A 17595-nucleotide genomic window follows, 5' to 3' on the forward strand; every position below is an offset into this window, starting at 1 on the left:
CTGTACCTCTGAAACAAATAATACATTATATGTTCAAAAAAAAAAAAAGCTAGAAAAATTTCTACCACAATGGAAATATAAACATTTTGAAATGAATAATAATGAAAATACAACTGATTAAATCTTCAGGGATACAGCTATGGTCATACTTAGAAGGAAATATATGTCTGGAAATGTTAATATTAAAAAAATATGAAAAGCTAAATATCAATGAGCTCTACACATCAATGTCAAACATTTAGGGGACAAAAAGGAACCGTAAATAAAAACAAAGAGAGTAGAAAGAGGAAAATAGGAAAGAGAGATAAACACCTGTATTGTTTATATTGTTTATTTTTACTCTACATTGTTTATTATAGAACACAAACAAACAGTAAGATCATTCCTGAAAAGCTTTCGATTTGATAAATTCTGGTGAATATAATTAAGAAAAAAAAGAGAAGGCACAAATATTCAATGTTAGGAATAAGGAATAGGGCAAAACAATAAATCCTTTATGTATTAAAATTAAAAGGAAAATATGAATAGTTTTCTGATAAAATATTTGAAAATTTAGATGAACAAGATAGATTCCTAGAAAATATTACTTGTCAAAATCAACACGAGAAGTAATAAGAATTCAGAATAGCCCTATAACTATTAAAGATATGAAGTCATTTATTAAACATTTTCTCACAAAGGAAACCACAGGGTCACATGTAAATTATTCAAGTAAATTATATCAATAATTAAGAGACAAATAACACCAATGTTGTATATACTCTTTGAGGAAAGAAAAACAAGAACCACTTCCTATCTCTGAGGCCATCATAACCCTATACCAACATCTCATAAGAATATTATGAGAGGCGGTGCCTGGGTGGCTCAGTCGGGTAAACTCCTGACTTCAGCTCAGGTCATGAGCTCGTGATCCTGGGATTGAGCCCCAAGTTGCCTCCACACTCAGTGGGGAGTCTGCTTGTCCCTCTCCGTCTGCCCCCCCCCGCTTGAGCTCGCTCTCTCTTTCTCAAATAAATAAAATCTTAAAAAAATATGAGAAAAGAAAACTACAGACCAATCTGACTCATGAACACAGTTGCAAAAACTGTAAACAATATCAGCAAACATCAAAAATATATAAGCAAGAATGAGTAAGGTTTATACTGTGAATATAAGTTTAGTTTACCATTTAAAAAACATAATTCATTAGTTTAATAGAACCAACGAGGAAAACCATCAACTCAGTAGATACAGAAAAGTTGTTTAATAATATTCATTATCCATGCCACAACAAATCATAGAAAATCAAATTTTAAAAAAGGTATCCAAAGTAGTGAGAATATCATCTATCTAAGAACATGTCTAACAATGCATGCAAAATATCTGTGCAGAAAACCATAAAACATCATTGTAACAAATGAAAGATATAACCAAATGGAAAGAGATACCAATTTTATGGATTGGGAATGTTATCTTTTTTTAATATTATTTCTTTCTAAACTGATTTATAGACTTATTGCAATCTAATCAAAATCCCAACAGCTCTTTAAAACTTGTGAAGCTAATTCTAAAATTAATAAATTGAAGAAGAAAATGAAATGCCTTGCTTTACTGAATATTGAGAATTTTTATAAATCGTAATAATTGAGGCAATGCGATTTTGTTACAAATATTGATAAATAAACCAATGGAGTAGAAGAGAGGGCCCAGAAAAGTCCATGGACAGGTGCACAATTAAATTATGACAAAAGAGGCACTGAAAAGTTGTGAGGAAACTTTTTCATTCATCCTTTCAATGAATGAAGCTGTAAAAATTATCTATTTATATGGAAAAAAAATAATCTCTACACCCTCACACCTTCACACTTTTGTACCCTAGGATAAAAATATCCATCTTGTTGGCTCACAGATTTAAATGTGGAAGGCAAAACAATAAATTCTGGAATATATATATATATAGAAAATTTCTAACAGGATATAAACAAATAATCATAAAAAATAAATTTGGCTATTTAATACTTAAGAACTTCTATTCATCGAAAGATACCATTAAGAGTTATAAGATGTCAGACACAGAATGAAGGAATATACCTACAAAACATAACTAACAAAGAGCTGGTAACTAGAATATACAAAGAACATCTATAAAAGAATAAGAAAAAGACAGACAACATAAAAATGGGCAGAGACTTGAATTGGTACTTATCGAAGGGGTTGTCCAAATAGCAAATAATCACCTGAAAAAGTCCTCAACCTCATTATTCATCAAGAAAGGTCAAGCTCCACCCTGAGATATGGCTACATACTCAACCAGAATGTGTATTGTGAAAATTTGAATAATATTCCAATCCTTAAGGATGTGAAGAACTGGGGAAACTTATGCTGCTGGTTGTGAAATTGGTACAATTATTTTGAGAAATTGGCAGAACCTACTAAAGCTGAACATACACATACCATGACCTCACAATGCTGCTCGTATATACCATCCAGAAATGTATACACTTGTGCATCAAGAGACGTGTACAAAATGTTCACTGCAGCAGCATTAATAATAGAAGCTGGAAATTGTCCAGAAGCTTATCAGTAGTAGAATGGATAAATAAACTGTGGTATTTACATACAATAAGAGAATAAAAGAGCTACAGCTATGTGAAAAAGAATATTGTAAATAATACCTTAAAGGAACCAAGTCTAGCACAAAAGGGTCATACTGTATGATTCCATTTATATAAAGGTCAAAACCAGACAACCTATTTTATTCTGCGTAGGGGTGGATACTTATGGTTAAACTATGAGTTGATTACCATAAAAATCTGGATTGGAGGGAGAGACTTTTAGAGGACTGACTGCAATTCATGACCCAACATCAGTATTTGCCTTGTGATAAGTGGTCATACAATTTTGTCTGTGAACTTCTTTTCTGTATGTATGTTATCTTTCCCAACATAAAGGGTTAAGAAATTTGATTTGATGAGTAAGGAAGGGAGAGAGTAAAGCAGGGAGGACACCTTTTCCTTGAAGGGTAGAAGGGCTAGGATCCCTAGGGAGAGACAGGAAAGGGAGGTGCAAAGGGGCAGACAATGCTCAAAGTGGGGGAGGGGCCAAGAGACAAACCACTTCCTTTGCAGTTTTACAGGTTCAAGTCAAAAAGGACAACAGCCACTCAGGGGAGGATTGGTCTTTGGTACCAAGATAACTGCCTGCCTTGGTGTTTCAGAAATTTTGGTACCAACATATCTGCCTCATTATTTCAGAAACCTTTGTCAGTTGTGGGAAAGAAAATCTCCTTTTATAACTTCCTTTTTGATGAAAAGATGCCTCTGTATTCTCTTAGACTGTACTAGGTCTGATAGTATCCTGCTTTTATATTGCATAGTTCTTTATTTAGAATCATTTTTTTGTAAACCTTTTAGATAGAAAAACTAGCTCTTTTGTTGGCTTGCTTCAAAAATATGAATGAACTAATTCTAATAATTCTTGGTATAAAGCCTCAAGGTATCTAGATGTAAATTCATCCAACTATTTAGGTCCCATTCCTCAGAGGCTTGTTCTTTTTGCTTTTGCCCCTGCTGACTGCGGGTATTATAATTTTTGCCATGGGGTTTAGAGAAGGAGCATAAAGCCTGCAAATGGATACTCCATGGATTTTCACTAAAATAAATGCCTGGAGAGGGGAGACACCATTGAGATCTCATTTCAACAAATGAATACTCTTTCTTTAGATTAAACATTTATACTGGGAAGTGGAGCAGGACACACTATTAGGAAATGGTCCTTCCAGTGATTCCGAAGATATAAACAGTTTTCACCTATCCTTTTCTCCGACAAAAAAGACAGCCTGCTCTGTCTGTGTGTGTGTGTGAGAGAGAGAGAGAGAGAGAAGGTGTTGCTGGGAGCAGGGCGGGAACAAACTTCAACCACTGATTCACCCTCCCTTTAAAAGCTCAGAGGATTCCATTTTATTTATTTATTTATTTTACCTTTTTATTTTTTTTAAGATTTTATTTATTTATTTATGTGAGAGAGAGAATGAGAGAGATAGGAGCAAGGGCAGAGGGAGAGGGAGAAGCAGGCTTCCCGTGGAGCAGGGAGCCCGATGCAGGGAACCCAGGACCCTGGGATAATGACCTGAGCCAAGGCAGACGCTTAACCGACTGAGCCACCCCAGCGCCCCCCACACCAAAGTATATCATTTTAGAGGAGAAATGGGTGCCTCCAAGAATTTTGGAAGAATATAGGGATGAAGAGGAAAGAAAGAAGAAGGAGGAGGAAGAAGAAGAAAAAAAAGAGGAGGAGGAAGAAGGAAGAAGGAAGAGGAGGAGTTGTTTCTTTATGTCTTTAGTTCAAATTATCTGCAAATACATACCCTCTTTTTTATTTTGCTGGAATGGCCTCAATATATCTGTATGCTTTTACATGAAACCCTCTGTAGAATTCCACCGCATGTAGAATCCAGACCATATTCAGGGACCTGGATGTGAGGGCTTTCACAGCATCAACACATGTACATGTTAACTCTCACCATGAGGAGTACTATTATCTTATCTGTCAGGAGAACCACCATTTTGTCCTTCCAAGGCTATTGCATTGTAGAAAGTCTCCCAGAGACCACACCCACCGTGTGACCGGAACCGATACCGCTCTTTATTGGGTATTAATTTTGACATCAGAAGCATGAAGAACTTAGATTCCATAAGCTCTTCGACCCAGAGATTTTTCTTCCGTGGAGGACTCCCCGTTTCCGCACAAAGCTGGGAGTTAGTGACCCCTGGTTGGTAGTGGTTGGTGCTGTGGTGTATGTGTGTGTGTGTGTGTGTGTGTGTGTATGAAGAAAGGGTTTTGCCCACCTCTTCAGGAGGTAGTGTTTGCCTTGCCCTGGGCAGGTGTTGTGGAGGTTAAGAAAACCTGGTGAAACAGATGCCAGGGACACGTGTTACCTAATTTGGTCAAAGAACAAAGAGTGTGTAAAACGTTTGGAAATCCTCTACAGTGCACTGGGATGGGGGAACTTACCGGAAGAGCAGAAACAGAGCAGCACCCAGAATTTCAGAGTAGGATTGTTACACCTCAGAGGGTGAGCATAATGTAATTACGGTAATCCACCCTTATCTGCAGAAAAATGTTTCAAGACCCCCCAGTGGATACCTGAAACCATGGATAATACCAGATTGAACCACTTATACTGGTTATGTATATATCTTATATACATATATTATATACTATATATACCATGTTTTATGCTCTACATACATTATCTATGATAAATTTTAATCTATAAATTAGGCACAATAAGAGATTAACAATCATAACTAATAATTAAATAGAACAATTATAAAAAATAAATAGAACAATTATAACAATACACTATAATAAAGGTGATATAAATGGGGTCTCTCTCAAAATATCTTACTGAACTGTACTCACCCTTCTTCTGATGATGTGAGATGATAAAATGCCTACCTGATGAGATGAAGTGAGGGGAATGAGGTGTGCATTGAGAGGAAGCTAGGAACAAACTTCAACCACTGATTCACTCTCCTGTTAAAAGCTCAGAGGATTCCATTTTATTTTTTTATTTATTTTTTTACCTTTTTATTTTTTTAAGATTTTATTTATTTATTTATGTGAGAGAGAGAATGAGAGAGATAGGAGCAAGGGCAGAGGGAGAGGGAGAAGCAGGCTTCCCGCGAGGCAGGGAGAAGTTTGACCTTCTGACTGTATCTTAAAAGGAAGGTCATCTATTACCGAAGGAGGTTGACCACAGGTAACTGAAATGGAGGAAAGCGAAATCACAGAAGGAGGCACTACTGTACTATTTCAAATAGTCTGGGTTTTTAAGACCGGATCTTCTGAATTGGAAGCTTAACTGCACTGATTGCTAGGGCTATGTTCGGCAAGCTATTGAGCCCCATTTTCCTTAACTGTAAAATGGGATAAACATTTAATTTGCGAGGCTGTTGCGAGGGTGGACGAGGACAAGGCAGAGTGGGGATTCATTACACAAGGGCTGCTCTTATTAAAAGAAAATTAATAGTTTTTTCTTATTCCCAAGACACCTTCGAGATTATTCACGCCTTACTAAGAATTCTGAAACATCTCAGTAGTTTCCTATACCGCATGGATTGTACTCCCGGCTCCCTCATCCACCCCTTGCTCCCCCCGCCCCGTCTAAGGCTGCCGGAGTGGAAGGAAGAAGAGGCACGTGGGGGAAGGACGGGGGCAAACCTAGCCCCATGGCCCCTGGCCTCCGGGCACGGTGGGGCCTGTCATGGCGGCCCAGCCCACAGCTTAGGTGATCTCAGAGCCAGAAGAAAGGAAGGTTCTGGGGGTCAGTGCCTCCCAGACCCCAGCCCCGCCTGCGCTCCGCTAGGCAAGCCCTGCGGGAGCGCGGCTCACATGGGTCCCCGCCTCCAGCGGCGCGGGCCCGCCCTGACCCTGGACTCAGCCTCGCGCTCGGGTGCCCACCTGAGGAGGTGGCGGGCCGAACCTAGCGCGCGGGCCGCCGAGGGCCGAGTCCCGGCGACGCGGGACCTCCGCCAGAGCCCGGGCGCGTCCCGGGCCGCGTGCGGGGCCGGCCCGGCGCTCGGCGCCCTCCCCGCCCCCTCCGCGCCTCGCCCCGCCGCCCGCGGCCCCCACCCACCGGCCGCTCCTCCCCTCTCCCCACCCTCCTCCTCCGCCCCCTCCCCTCCCCCGCCGCCTCGCCGACTGCTCGGCCGCGCGTCTGAGCCGCCCGGGCCCTGAGCGCAGGCGGCGAGGCCACCGCACCTGCAGCGCGCTCGGGCTGCCAAGCAGGCGCTTCGCCTCCCGCCGCCGGGCCTCCCTCTACCCCCGCGCCGGGTCTCCCGTGACACCCGAGACCCCCCCGGCCGACGACAATGACCACTTCCCTGCAAGATGGGCAGAGCGCCGCGGGTAGGGCGGCTGCCCAGGACTCGCCGCTGGCCACCCAGGTGTGCGGCGCTGCCCAGGGGAGGGGCGACGCCCGCGACCTGGAGCCTGCCCCCTGGTTGCACGCGCGGGCGCTCCTGCCCCCTCCGGACGGGACCCGCGGCTGTGCTGCAGACAGGTAGGCAGCCCTCGGAGGGCGCGGGGGAGTGTCCTGGGTTGGCAGCCGGCTAGGGGCTGAGGAGGCGGTCCTAGGGGGTGAGCCATGTGCCCAGAGCTGGGCCAAGTTTGTGAAAGTCTCTGAAGACAATTCCCTTTGAGCTGGCTCCTACCGGCTCAGCAGGACATTGCGATCTCCCAACGCCTTATAAATAGCATCACCGTTTCATTGAGAGCTCCTGGTCGCTCTCACCTCTGCCCATCCGTGTGAACTAGGAGGCCAGGCTGATCACCCCCTTTTCCTCTCTTCGTGGCCCTGCACCAAAAAAAAAAAAACAAACACACACACACACACAAAACAAACAAGCCCCCCCAACCCAACCCAACCAAACCAAAACAAAACAAAATAACCTAATCCTTTTTATTTTATAAATTTAAAAAATCATCGCATAAATGAGTTCACCTCCCACATAGAGTCTTAACAGCGACCCTGGAGAGGCAAAGCACGGATTGACATTTGAGCAGTCTTGCTGTTCAGCAGGAAGAATAGAGGCTTTAAAAGGTTTCCCAAGCTCCATAGCATTCAGCACTAAGTGCCTTTAGAGTTCACAATTTTGCACATACTTTAGGAAAGAAAAAGACTGCAACAATACAAAAATCTGTGGTCCTTTATATTCATACATTGAAATGGTACTTTTTTTCCTCCAGATTTTCAAAGTGCTTCAACTTCACTGAAGTTAAAATTACTCTGCAGTGGACTAGAGTACATTTATACTAGCAAGTTCTATTCACTTACCTCTTCAAAAAACACTGCCTTGCGGTTTAGTATCTATAAGCACTTGAAAAATCAACAGACTGTGTGTGGGCAACATTGTGAATGAAATTTGAAGTGAGATGAACCACAGCTATAATTAATAAACCATAACTTCCAAAAGTGATTAGTAAAATAGCATAGGGATGAATTCACTAAATGTTTGTAGACTTTGTCGATTTAATGGATCCATAAAAATGTTTAACTTCTCAGGATGGTTTTTGCATCAATAATTATATAGTCTGTATTTCAGGTTAGGAAAATTATCAAAAATGCTGGAAATGGGGTTTCTATACATAGTGATTTTTTTTAAAGGTCTCCCCAAAAAAGATAAGAATACTATAGAAAATTGGTTTATATCAATTAACAAATTTTGTTTTGACCCACAGAAAGTACATCACAGACCTTTGCTGTAAACTTTATATAATATTAGTATTGTCACAGAGTGGTGCATGTTGGCCCTTAACTTCTTAATCCTGTCAGCAATTATATTTTACATTCTGCTTTATGTAAATTACCTCCTATGTTCTCTTGGTGTAGGAGAAAAAAGAAAGATCTTGATGTTCTGGAAATGCCATCTATTCCAAACCCTTTTCCTGAGCTATGCTGTTCTCCATTTACATCTGTGTTGTCAGCAGGCCTGTTTCCCAAAGCAAATTCAAGGAAAAAGCAGGTATGCATTTTAAAATTTTCTAATTCAAAAATCTTAGGAGTTCTAAATCCATATAGTTTTTTAAGATATTCAGTAATTTATAATATTAACAAAGGAGTGGTATGGCCTATTCTAAATGACTATTAGCTGACAAAGTTTTTGGCATCATTTTCCTTTGAGGCCTCAAGTTTTCACAGCTGTAAAATGGGAATATTAAAATTTACCTACCAGGCTTTTGGGATGGGTTAAATGAGAGAATATATGTAAAGTACAGAGTCTGGAAGCTATTATTATTTACAGGGTAGGCGGGAGAGTTATATGTGACAATAGATTATCAATGTTAGTCAGAAATTGGAGGAGGGTATGGGGTGGGAAAGGGATTGGCTGATTTCTTTAATACCTTCTTTAATGTTCCACATTTTCAGCCCAAGCCAACCTCACTTACTAAAGGAAAATGGTATAGTGATTCTGTAGCAAAAGGTAATTGGAGTTGAGAACTCAACATGACTTCTTCACCAGTGAATTCCTCAGTTTGGAGGCTTCTGGCTACAGAAGTAGATGACTTCTTAGTGATGATTAGAAGATGGACTTTACTTTTATGATTTTGCTTGCTTTTTTAGTTTCTAGTTTGAGATTGACTTAGGCAAATTAGATTTCAAGGACCCAGCAATTATGGGGAGATCCATCATGATTATACATTTTGAAAAAAAAAAATTAGTGTATCCTAGAGTAATCGCATCTCTTCTTAATATATTCCCTCCCAATTCTGAATCAGCAAAACAGAGAGGCTTCACTAGGCAAAATGTACCTTGCTCTTGCAAGGATAGAAGCAATAAATTTAAACAGTCAGATACGTGCAGTGAGGAGAGGGGTAATGAGTGGAGAGAAGACATTTGATCGTTTCCCCACGTCTACTGTTGTCTTTTCTTTTTTCTGTACTTTTACTACCTATGATGGGTTCAATAATGTATGTTTACGGTTTTGGGAATGAAGGAAATACCCTAGGGAATGGATGGGTTCTTGATAACATAAAGCAATAATAAGGACAGAAGGGCAGCATTCCATGGACTGTTGGGTTTTGATAGGAGTCTGGTATAACAAGGCATATATATATATATATATTTTTTTTTTTTTTTTTTTTGAGGGGGGCGGTTTGAAGTTTAATTGGTGCATGTGCTTTTTGGAAAAGGACTGGAGAAAGTGGGAGTAAATATTCCCGGAGCAGAGGTATGTTCTCAATTAGAGACTTTGATGGGGGAGGCAAGTCCTTAAGTGGGCGGGACTGTGACTTCGGATGAGGAGATGAACAAGGAGGAGATTCTTGAGAGCTTTATTATCAGGATGAGTTTTAAAGTCAGAGCCCAAGTGAAAAACAGCCCTGCTGAAATGTCTGGGCCTTTTAAGAGCTTGGCTTTTGGGTCAGGATATAAGATGAAAATATGAAAAGGATATAAGATGATAGATTTGATCGTGTGTCATGATGGTAGAAAAATTGATGATTGCCCTTGGGATCCAGAATGGGAAAAGGAAATGTCTGATGATGAGGTAATAGTCAGCTGGGGAATTTAATAGACTATTTCCCTATTTATGGAGGGCCTGCTGTGTTCCTTGCACCATCCTAGGTTCTGGGGCACCGAGCTAAGCAAAAAAAGCCATACAAAGGGTGCTTACCATGATGGGGTTTTGATTTGTATTTGGGTTATGACTTAGGAGATGAACAGTGGAAGGGGAGTAGAGGAGGAGGGGTCTGGGCTGATTCCCATTTTAATTTCTAGAATGAACACTGGGAGAATGCCTGTGTCTAAGAGATGTCAATGGGGCAAGGTTTGTTTTGAATAGAGAGAAAATATGTTAATAGAGGGAGGAAAAAAGAGGGTAGGTGTGGGTGTCAGGGTGTGCCCTAAGGGAGTGTAGTCATCATCCTGGAGTAAGACATCTTGTCTTGGGGAATGATAGCATTTCTTCGGCTCCGGTTTAGCAGATTGGCAAAGTGGGAAAAGGGTGCTACGTTGCTCTTGACTCCAGCTGGTTTCCTGCTCTGGCCTTGTGTCCTCTTTCCACAGTCACCTTCTCAGAGACCACTACACCCACACAGACAGCAGTGCTCTTTCCTGAGCAGAGAGTTCCGGCCCGCCTCCTGGAGGCCAGTCCCAGAGGGGTGTTCTCACCCAGGAAGGGCCCTTTGCCCGAGGGTTGGGATCTCTATGAAGAGGTGATGTCCCAAAGTTGGGGAAGAGGAAGGTTCCTTTTTACACTCTTTCATGTTTCCCACCCACACTTTGCATTTCGAACAGATCCTTTGTTTTTATTCCTTTCTAGATGCTCAGTTCTTTGGACTGAATGATGCTTTGGAAACAGCTGACTCTTTGTCAGTAATTTCCCAAGCTCAGTCTCTTTGGGACACAGATGACCCTTTTACTAGATGGTATTTTTGGCCCGATTATCTCTGACCTTCACTTGAGATGATGTACATGACTGGATGTGATAGGTTTCTATTGACTATTATTTATGGTTGACACATTACAGGAGCTGATGTCTCTTTTCTTTATATTCTCTCTTTCATTTGTTTTGTTTAACCATTCCAGTCGTTTTAACAATTCTTTTCTCCCTGTAGAAAAAGTGAAGAATTGTGCCTGTTATTTACGAATAATTGACCAGAAAGTTTGAAAGAATACAGACTAGACATGTTAGATTTCATGTGGCCTTTCAAAGCCACAGTCAAAAATCATTTTACAGGCCATAAATTTTTTTTTTTTTTTTTACAATTTGAGACACCTACATAATGCATGAGTGGTAAAGCGCACTGAAGCCACAAATAGGATATGCTTATCCCTGAAAATAAAAATGTCTCAAAGTATATAATACTTACTGTAGGCTTCCAGTGTTTTTCTTTTAAAATAAGAGCTGGAATGAGATAGAATATGGATTCTTTATTCTCTCTCCTTCTTGTTACAGTACTGGCCAGATATATTTCCTAGACATATTTCCTTGTGTTTACCAATAAAACAGATTTAAAGTAGATTCCTTTATATACGTGGTCCAGAAAAATTACTTGCAATTTAAACTTTATATTAAAAGTGACTTAACTTATGAATTTAGATCTCTCTTCCCCCCTTTTTTTTTATTTCTGATTGAAATTTACCAGGAAATCATCCTTTAGCACTTACTATTTGGAGAAAGGGAAAGAATAAGAGATCCTTGGCCCTTGCAGAAGAAATCAGTTCTTGTCTTGTTTGTCTACCCTCAGGTAATTTTTGTGCTGGGACTCAGCTTGTGCGGTAGGTGTGGTTAATTGCTTCCCAGGCCTTTGTAGTGCAACTAATTCAAAATAAAGTATCTAAAGATTTAAAAGATAAAAAGATACCCATGAAAAACTGTGTTGTGGAATGTTTGAGCTAGAAGAGAACTTTGAGGTCATCTAGTTGAATGCTCTTTTACAGATTAGTAAACTGAGGCTAAGAAATTCTATGTGGCTGACGGTGGCATAGCGAGGACCTGGAATCTGCATTTCTTGAGGCTTTAAAGAGTATTTTTAAAGAAGGTCCAATTTCCTCAGAAGTCAAAAACTGTAAGAGTAGCACAAGGAATAAACATACCAGAGCAGGGGTGACGGTACCATTAGTTAATACTCATTTAAGGACCTAGATTCTTTTATTTTTTTCCTTCTTCAACTCTAACTATCTCTGTGTTTTTATCCTTTAGCTTTCTTCTCCACCTTCTCCCTAAAATTGATTTGAAAAATTTACCAAATAATTGGCTTATCACCAAATAGGATTTACTATATTACTAATAACCAGCTTTTGCATGTAGTTTACAGTCCACAGTTAGAAGAACACCAAAAAGTGGTCTCTTATCCACATTTTATGATTTTTTTGAAAAGTGCAAAAACCAGAAATGATTTGCCCATACTCTCACAATTTAAATAAAGGAAGCTCAAAAGGAGTATCATGTCTGAATGTGTTCTGCCCCTTACCACATTGTTTCTGATCTATTCTGTATTGAATTAAGCCTTTTTGCACATCTCAGAAAAAAAATATCTTTCAAATAATTAAGAAATTACTTTTCCATATGCTCTGCTTTTGATTTCTTTTTTCTCTCACATATCAGGAACTATCAAAAGACAAATTCATCTCTCCTCAAGTTAATGGGCCTCTGATGTCATTCCTTTGTGTTGCTGGTAATTAACCCAATTTGCATAGTCCTGTAGGAATCTTGCATGGCTGCTACATTAACCAAACTCTCGTATACTCATTTCTCCAATATTCACAGAAGTAGAAAGCAATAAATTAGTCTCATATTCCCATTTTCCAGATTCAGTAATTAGCAAGATTTTGCTTCTTTTTGAAATTTTTATTGTCTTTGTTGAAGTATTTTAAAATAAATCCTGAAGATCCTCTCATTGCATCCCTGCCTAGTTTTGTATGCATCTCTGAAAAATATATTTTCTCCTATAACCAAAATGCCGGTATTGTCTAACAAAAATAACAATAGTTCCTTGGTATCATAATCAAATTATTTCAATAGGAATGATACAGAAAATCCTCAGATTATAAACTGGTTATATTTCAAAAGTCCTTAAATTAGCTCTTTGGAAATTTAAATTCATTTTCAGATGGAAACAACATCATAAGTTGCATTTCAGCTCCCCCAGGCCGTTTTACAAAATCCCATTTAATGTGAAATGAAATGCAAATATCTTATATGTGCAGAAAAAAAATAAATAGAAACAATGTTTGCTCCTATTAGGGTTTCAAACAAATATGTCTTTCCAACAGCAATTTTCTACTTCTGAATGTTGGCACTTGATGAATATCATTTTTCCTGGGAGGAATTTGAAAGTACACAGATCTTTATAGCAATATTGAAGCAGGCTTTAGAGGAGTACTTCTTAAAGGGTAGTCACTGGACCACCTCTCGAAGAATCAGCGGGGATGCTTGTTAAAAATGTTGGTACTTAGGCCTCTTGCAAAACCCACTGAACAACAGTGTCCTGGTGAAGGGCATAGGAATTAGACTTATTTTTTTTCTCTTTGACTTCTGTGGAAAATCAGGGGTATTCATATTCCCTGTCACTTTTAGACTCTGGGGCAATCTGACCTTTCAAAATTGTGGACAATATCATTTAGTTAAGAAAAGGTAGGAATTTTACAAATGGACTTTAGTTGGTATTTTATCCAGGGATTGATTGTTTGGAGGAAACAGAACCTCACATGAACTAGCCTGAAAGGTTATGTTACAGTATCCGAAGGCCAAAAGTTCACTGATCTCATGAGAGATTGGAATCGGGGAGTAGAAAGTCAGCCAAGATCAAGGCAGCCACTTTCTCTATTCTTCCACAAGCACAGCACATAATCTCTGCTTCTCCTTCTATGTTCATTTCATTCTCACATTTGTCTTAAGTCTTGCTTGCATCTCAGTGCACCTGGCCCCTGATGGCTGCCCCATTGGAATAAATCTTTCCTTCTATTTGTGGTTCAGCATTTGGTAAGTGACTGGAGTCTACATCTGGAGAGAGCTTTTAGCTCAGTGTGTCCAGCTCTTATTCGGTCATCTGTAGCCAAAGGGGCACAAGGGCCTGGACCCCTGCTCAGCCAAGTTTGTGAGAACAAATTCTATGAGCAGGAAGTCCAGCTTCAGTGGGTATGGCGTATGAAGATGGGGAAGAAACAATGGACGACTAATGCCCCAGGAAAAAAAGATCTCAAACAAACAATAGTGGACACAAAATCAAAGCCTTATTATATACCTATGATATATGGTGATCTACCAGTTAGTTTGGCTGACTGGCCCAGACAGTTACAGTGTCTACTTCCTTTGCTTCAGTTCCCTTAATTCAACTGAAGCATATTTACTTGACGGTGGTTTCAGTTAATGCCACTCTTTAATGATAGTTACCTTTCTTGGCCATTGTCTTGAGCTTGCATCTTAGTGATGTCCCTTAGCCTCTGATGACAGGATTTACCAACTCAGGATTCTCCCTACTTCATGCTAGTTACTTTCATTTGTAATAGAAGACAGCTGTCTCTTCCTATTTTAAAACTTAAATCTCCCAGCAGATCTGCTTGTCAAGGTTTTATTTCCAGTTTGAAGTTTGCCTCTAATTCTTGGTTAATTTGCAGGGTACATTTGCAATCCAACCTTTATCTGCAATATGGGTTTTATTTTTCACTTCTCCTGAAAGCTCAGCTTCTGGCTTGTTTTTCCCTAGGGGCATATATTATGTTCTTTCAACAGAAGGAAAATCAGAGCCATTCATGGTTCAATATAAATGTGGATCTTAATTAATATAAAAAAGCTTTCTGCAGTCTTGTTGATGTTGCTTTTAAACATGTCAGCTTATATAGAATAGTAAGAAATTCCATTGTGTAAGAATACACTGATGTGGGATGTGAGGGCGATCTGGCTGCGACATCTGTCGCCCCATTGATCACCAGGGTTGCTTCGGCTGATCTGGCTGGCTAGGCGGGTGTCCCCTTCCTCCCTCATCACTCCGTGTGTGTCCCTCCCAACAAGCTCTCAAGAATACACTGATGTGTATTTGAGCAGGGATAGGCAGACTTGGGCATTGTCCTTTTGGAACTCTAGATAAGGGATAGCTCAATGGAGAACCTAGGAAATGACCACAAGTCTTTGCCAAGGCAAGGGAGCAAAAGAAAGCCTTTCAGAATCAATTTAGGAGAGATATGGGAAAGCCAATATAGGGAGAGCATCCTTTACTTCTTGTCCTTCCCTTTGGTTCCACTCATTTAGCATTTTTCATAGCCACACAGAAAATAAACATAAGAAGGAGGAATAATATTCTTTTTTTAAGGTTTTATTTTTAAGTAATCTCTACACCTAATGTGGGGTTCGAACTCATGACCCCAAGATCAAGAGTCTCATGCTCTACCAACTGAGCCAGCCAGGTGCCCCAGGAGGATTAATATTCTTAACTAGTTCACCAATTCCAAAAGATCATTTATAAGTGGACTGTTTATTCACATACCTTTGTCCATAGATGTAATGTTACATGTGGTGGTTAGGTTGTTAGGGAGTCAGTAAGAGTTTTTTAATCTGTAATAGTTCCAAAGAATGGTACATTTACAACATCCTGGGCACCATGTTTAATATTGTTTCTATGGAAAGATATGAGTCAGTATGATGCGATTAAAAATATTGGACTGGGAATCTGCAAACCTAGTTTTTAATATATCCTGCCGCTGCTGAGTGATGTGGTAGGAGCCTTTTGCCCATACTTTCTAGGCCCCGAGAGTGCTACAGTTTTACTCTATTCTTAGAGCGAGTGATTCTGGTGGTTTTTGAAGTACTAACGAGTCCATGTAGTAGATACAGGACTTTAGGAGGCTCGTTTGGTCCCACTGGCCCCAGAAGTTTCCTCTTAGCCTTTGTTCCGATCCTCCCACATGGTCACCACACCTCCTGTGATGAAGGGCACATTAGGGTGTCCTGGGACAAGGAGCACAGGAGCCAACTTTATGGAGATGATAGGGGCAGGAGCGGGCTAGTTAAACTAGAAATTGCACATCAAAGTCAAGGTCCAAAGAGTAGAGAGTCAGAAAAGGTGTCATATCTGAGAGGGGCCAGGTTAGGTGGTAAAATTCTATTTAAGCTTAGAAATAAGGATGTGACATTAGATTTGAAACATTTGAGGCTGGTGTAGGTCCAATGCACTTGGCTTAAAGGGTTGAGGTGGTCATAACCTCTAAATCCTTCTCCAAATTCCTCTTGCTCCACCCTCGAATAATCCATTTGGTTGCTCGGGCCAAAATCCAAGGAGACCTCTTTCTGGTCTTTTGTCAAGCGCTGCCACACCTTTCATGACAATATTCTTGAATCCATAAATGTCTTTCCATCTTCACTGTTACACCATCCCAACTTCAGCCACTGCCTTCTCATATACGAGAGGCGTAAATGGCCTTCTTCTGTGTTAGCCTATTTTGGTCCATTCTCCATACACTTGTTAGAAGTGAACTCTTAGAAATGTAGATCACATCATGTCACTGCCTGGTTGAAAACTTTTTGATAGATTAACATGAAGTTCAACTTTGTACCTGGGCCGACAGGATTCTGCGCGATTTGGCTTTCTGTCCACCTCATAAACCTCTTCTGCGTTCTACCTTTTGTTGATTATATTCCAGCCACAGTGGAGCGACAATCCTACCTGTTTGTGAACTTCTTTTATTCTACCTCAGAGCCTTTGGCTTGACTGTTTCCTCTGCTTGGAACCTCTTTTCCTTGCTCTTTACATAACTGACTCCTCTTTATTCTTTAGGGAGGTCTCAGTGTAAGATGACTTAGCAAGTCGGCCTTTTGACTAGACTACCTAAAGTACCCCTCACCCTTCCACACTTGTTTTTTTATCTTATTTTTCCCCACTCCATCATCTTTTCCAGTGCATTTCCTTGGCTGTTCTTAACATAATATGAATTGTTGCATTTATCTATTTGGTCTAATTATTTATTGTTTTTCCCTCCAAATGGAGTATCTTGTGTTCCTTGTTCTTGGGTTCTTTCATGAAAAGAATTAATAAGTGGATTATTGAAGATAAATAGCACAAATAAATTTTAACAAATTGCATTTTGACATACTTATTCTAATCATGATCAATTATCTTCTTCATCAAATTTAAAAAATATTTTTAATTCTATTAACGGTTTTCATTAACAAAAATAAAATCATATGCTAGGATCCTGGGCCAATAGGATTTTTAACAGTTTATATCTTTTGCTTTTATTACACACATAGGACATTTTGGTCATGTCTCCTTAACAGAAATTCATTCACGGCATAAAAAGACAGGAACCCCTTCTGATTTGTGGTGCTTTGATTAATCATTAAAGGAAGCTCTCCCTGTGTGTGACGCCCTGGAGGTTTAGAATGCACCAGGTGAGAATGTTATTGCGAACACAGACGGGTTCTCAGAAAGGTAAGTTTTAGGAAAAAGTACATGTGGAACATGAGGATCTGAAAACTGATTCTCTTAAACCTGTGAGTTTGCACATCCCTTGGAAAGTCTTATATATTCAAGGGGTATATGTCTCTGCAATCATGAGCCCTGGCCCAGGTCATTCACCAATGATATTAATAGTTAACAATTAAAACATTTGCT

General features: G+C 39.9%; 1 protein-coding gene across 1 annotated transcript in view; it reads left to right on the plus strand.

Annotated features, from left to right (window-relative positions):
* Nucleotides 1-6854: 6854 nt before the first annotated feature.
* The window catches only part of GRB14 (growth factor receptor bound protein 14), a 108036-nt gene continuing 97295 nt past the window's right edge, over nt 6855-17595 (plus strand). Inside the window, exons 1-2 of the mRNA XM_028123999.2 lie at nt 6855-7045; nt 8375-8507. Of these exons, the coding sequence (XP_027979800.1) occupies nt 6855-7045; nt 8375-8507 (324 nt within the window). The remainder of the gene's footprint in view (nt 7046-8374; nt 8508-17595) is intronic.

This window comes from Eumetopias jubatus, unplaced genomic scaffold (genome assembly GCF_037043125.1).
Source record: "Eumetopias jubatus isolate StellerSeaLion01/CBP00866 unplaced genomic scaffold, mEumJub1_p1.0 scaffold_3, whole genome shotgun sequence".
In the NCBI taxonomy this organism is placed as follows: Eukaryota; Metazoa; Chordata; class Mammalia; order Carnivora; family Otariidae; genus Eumetopias; species Eumetopias jubatus.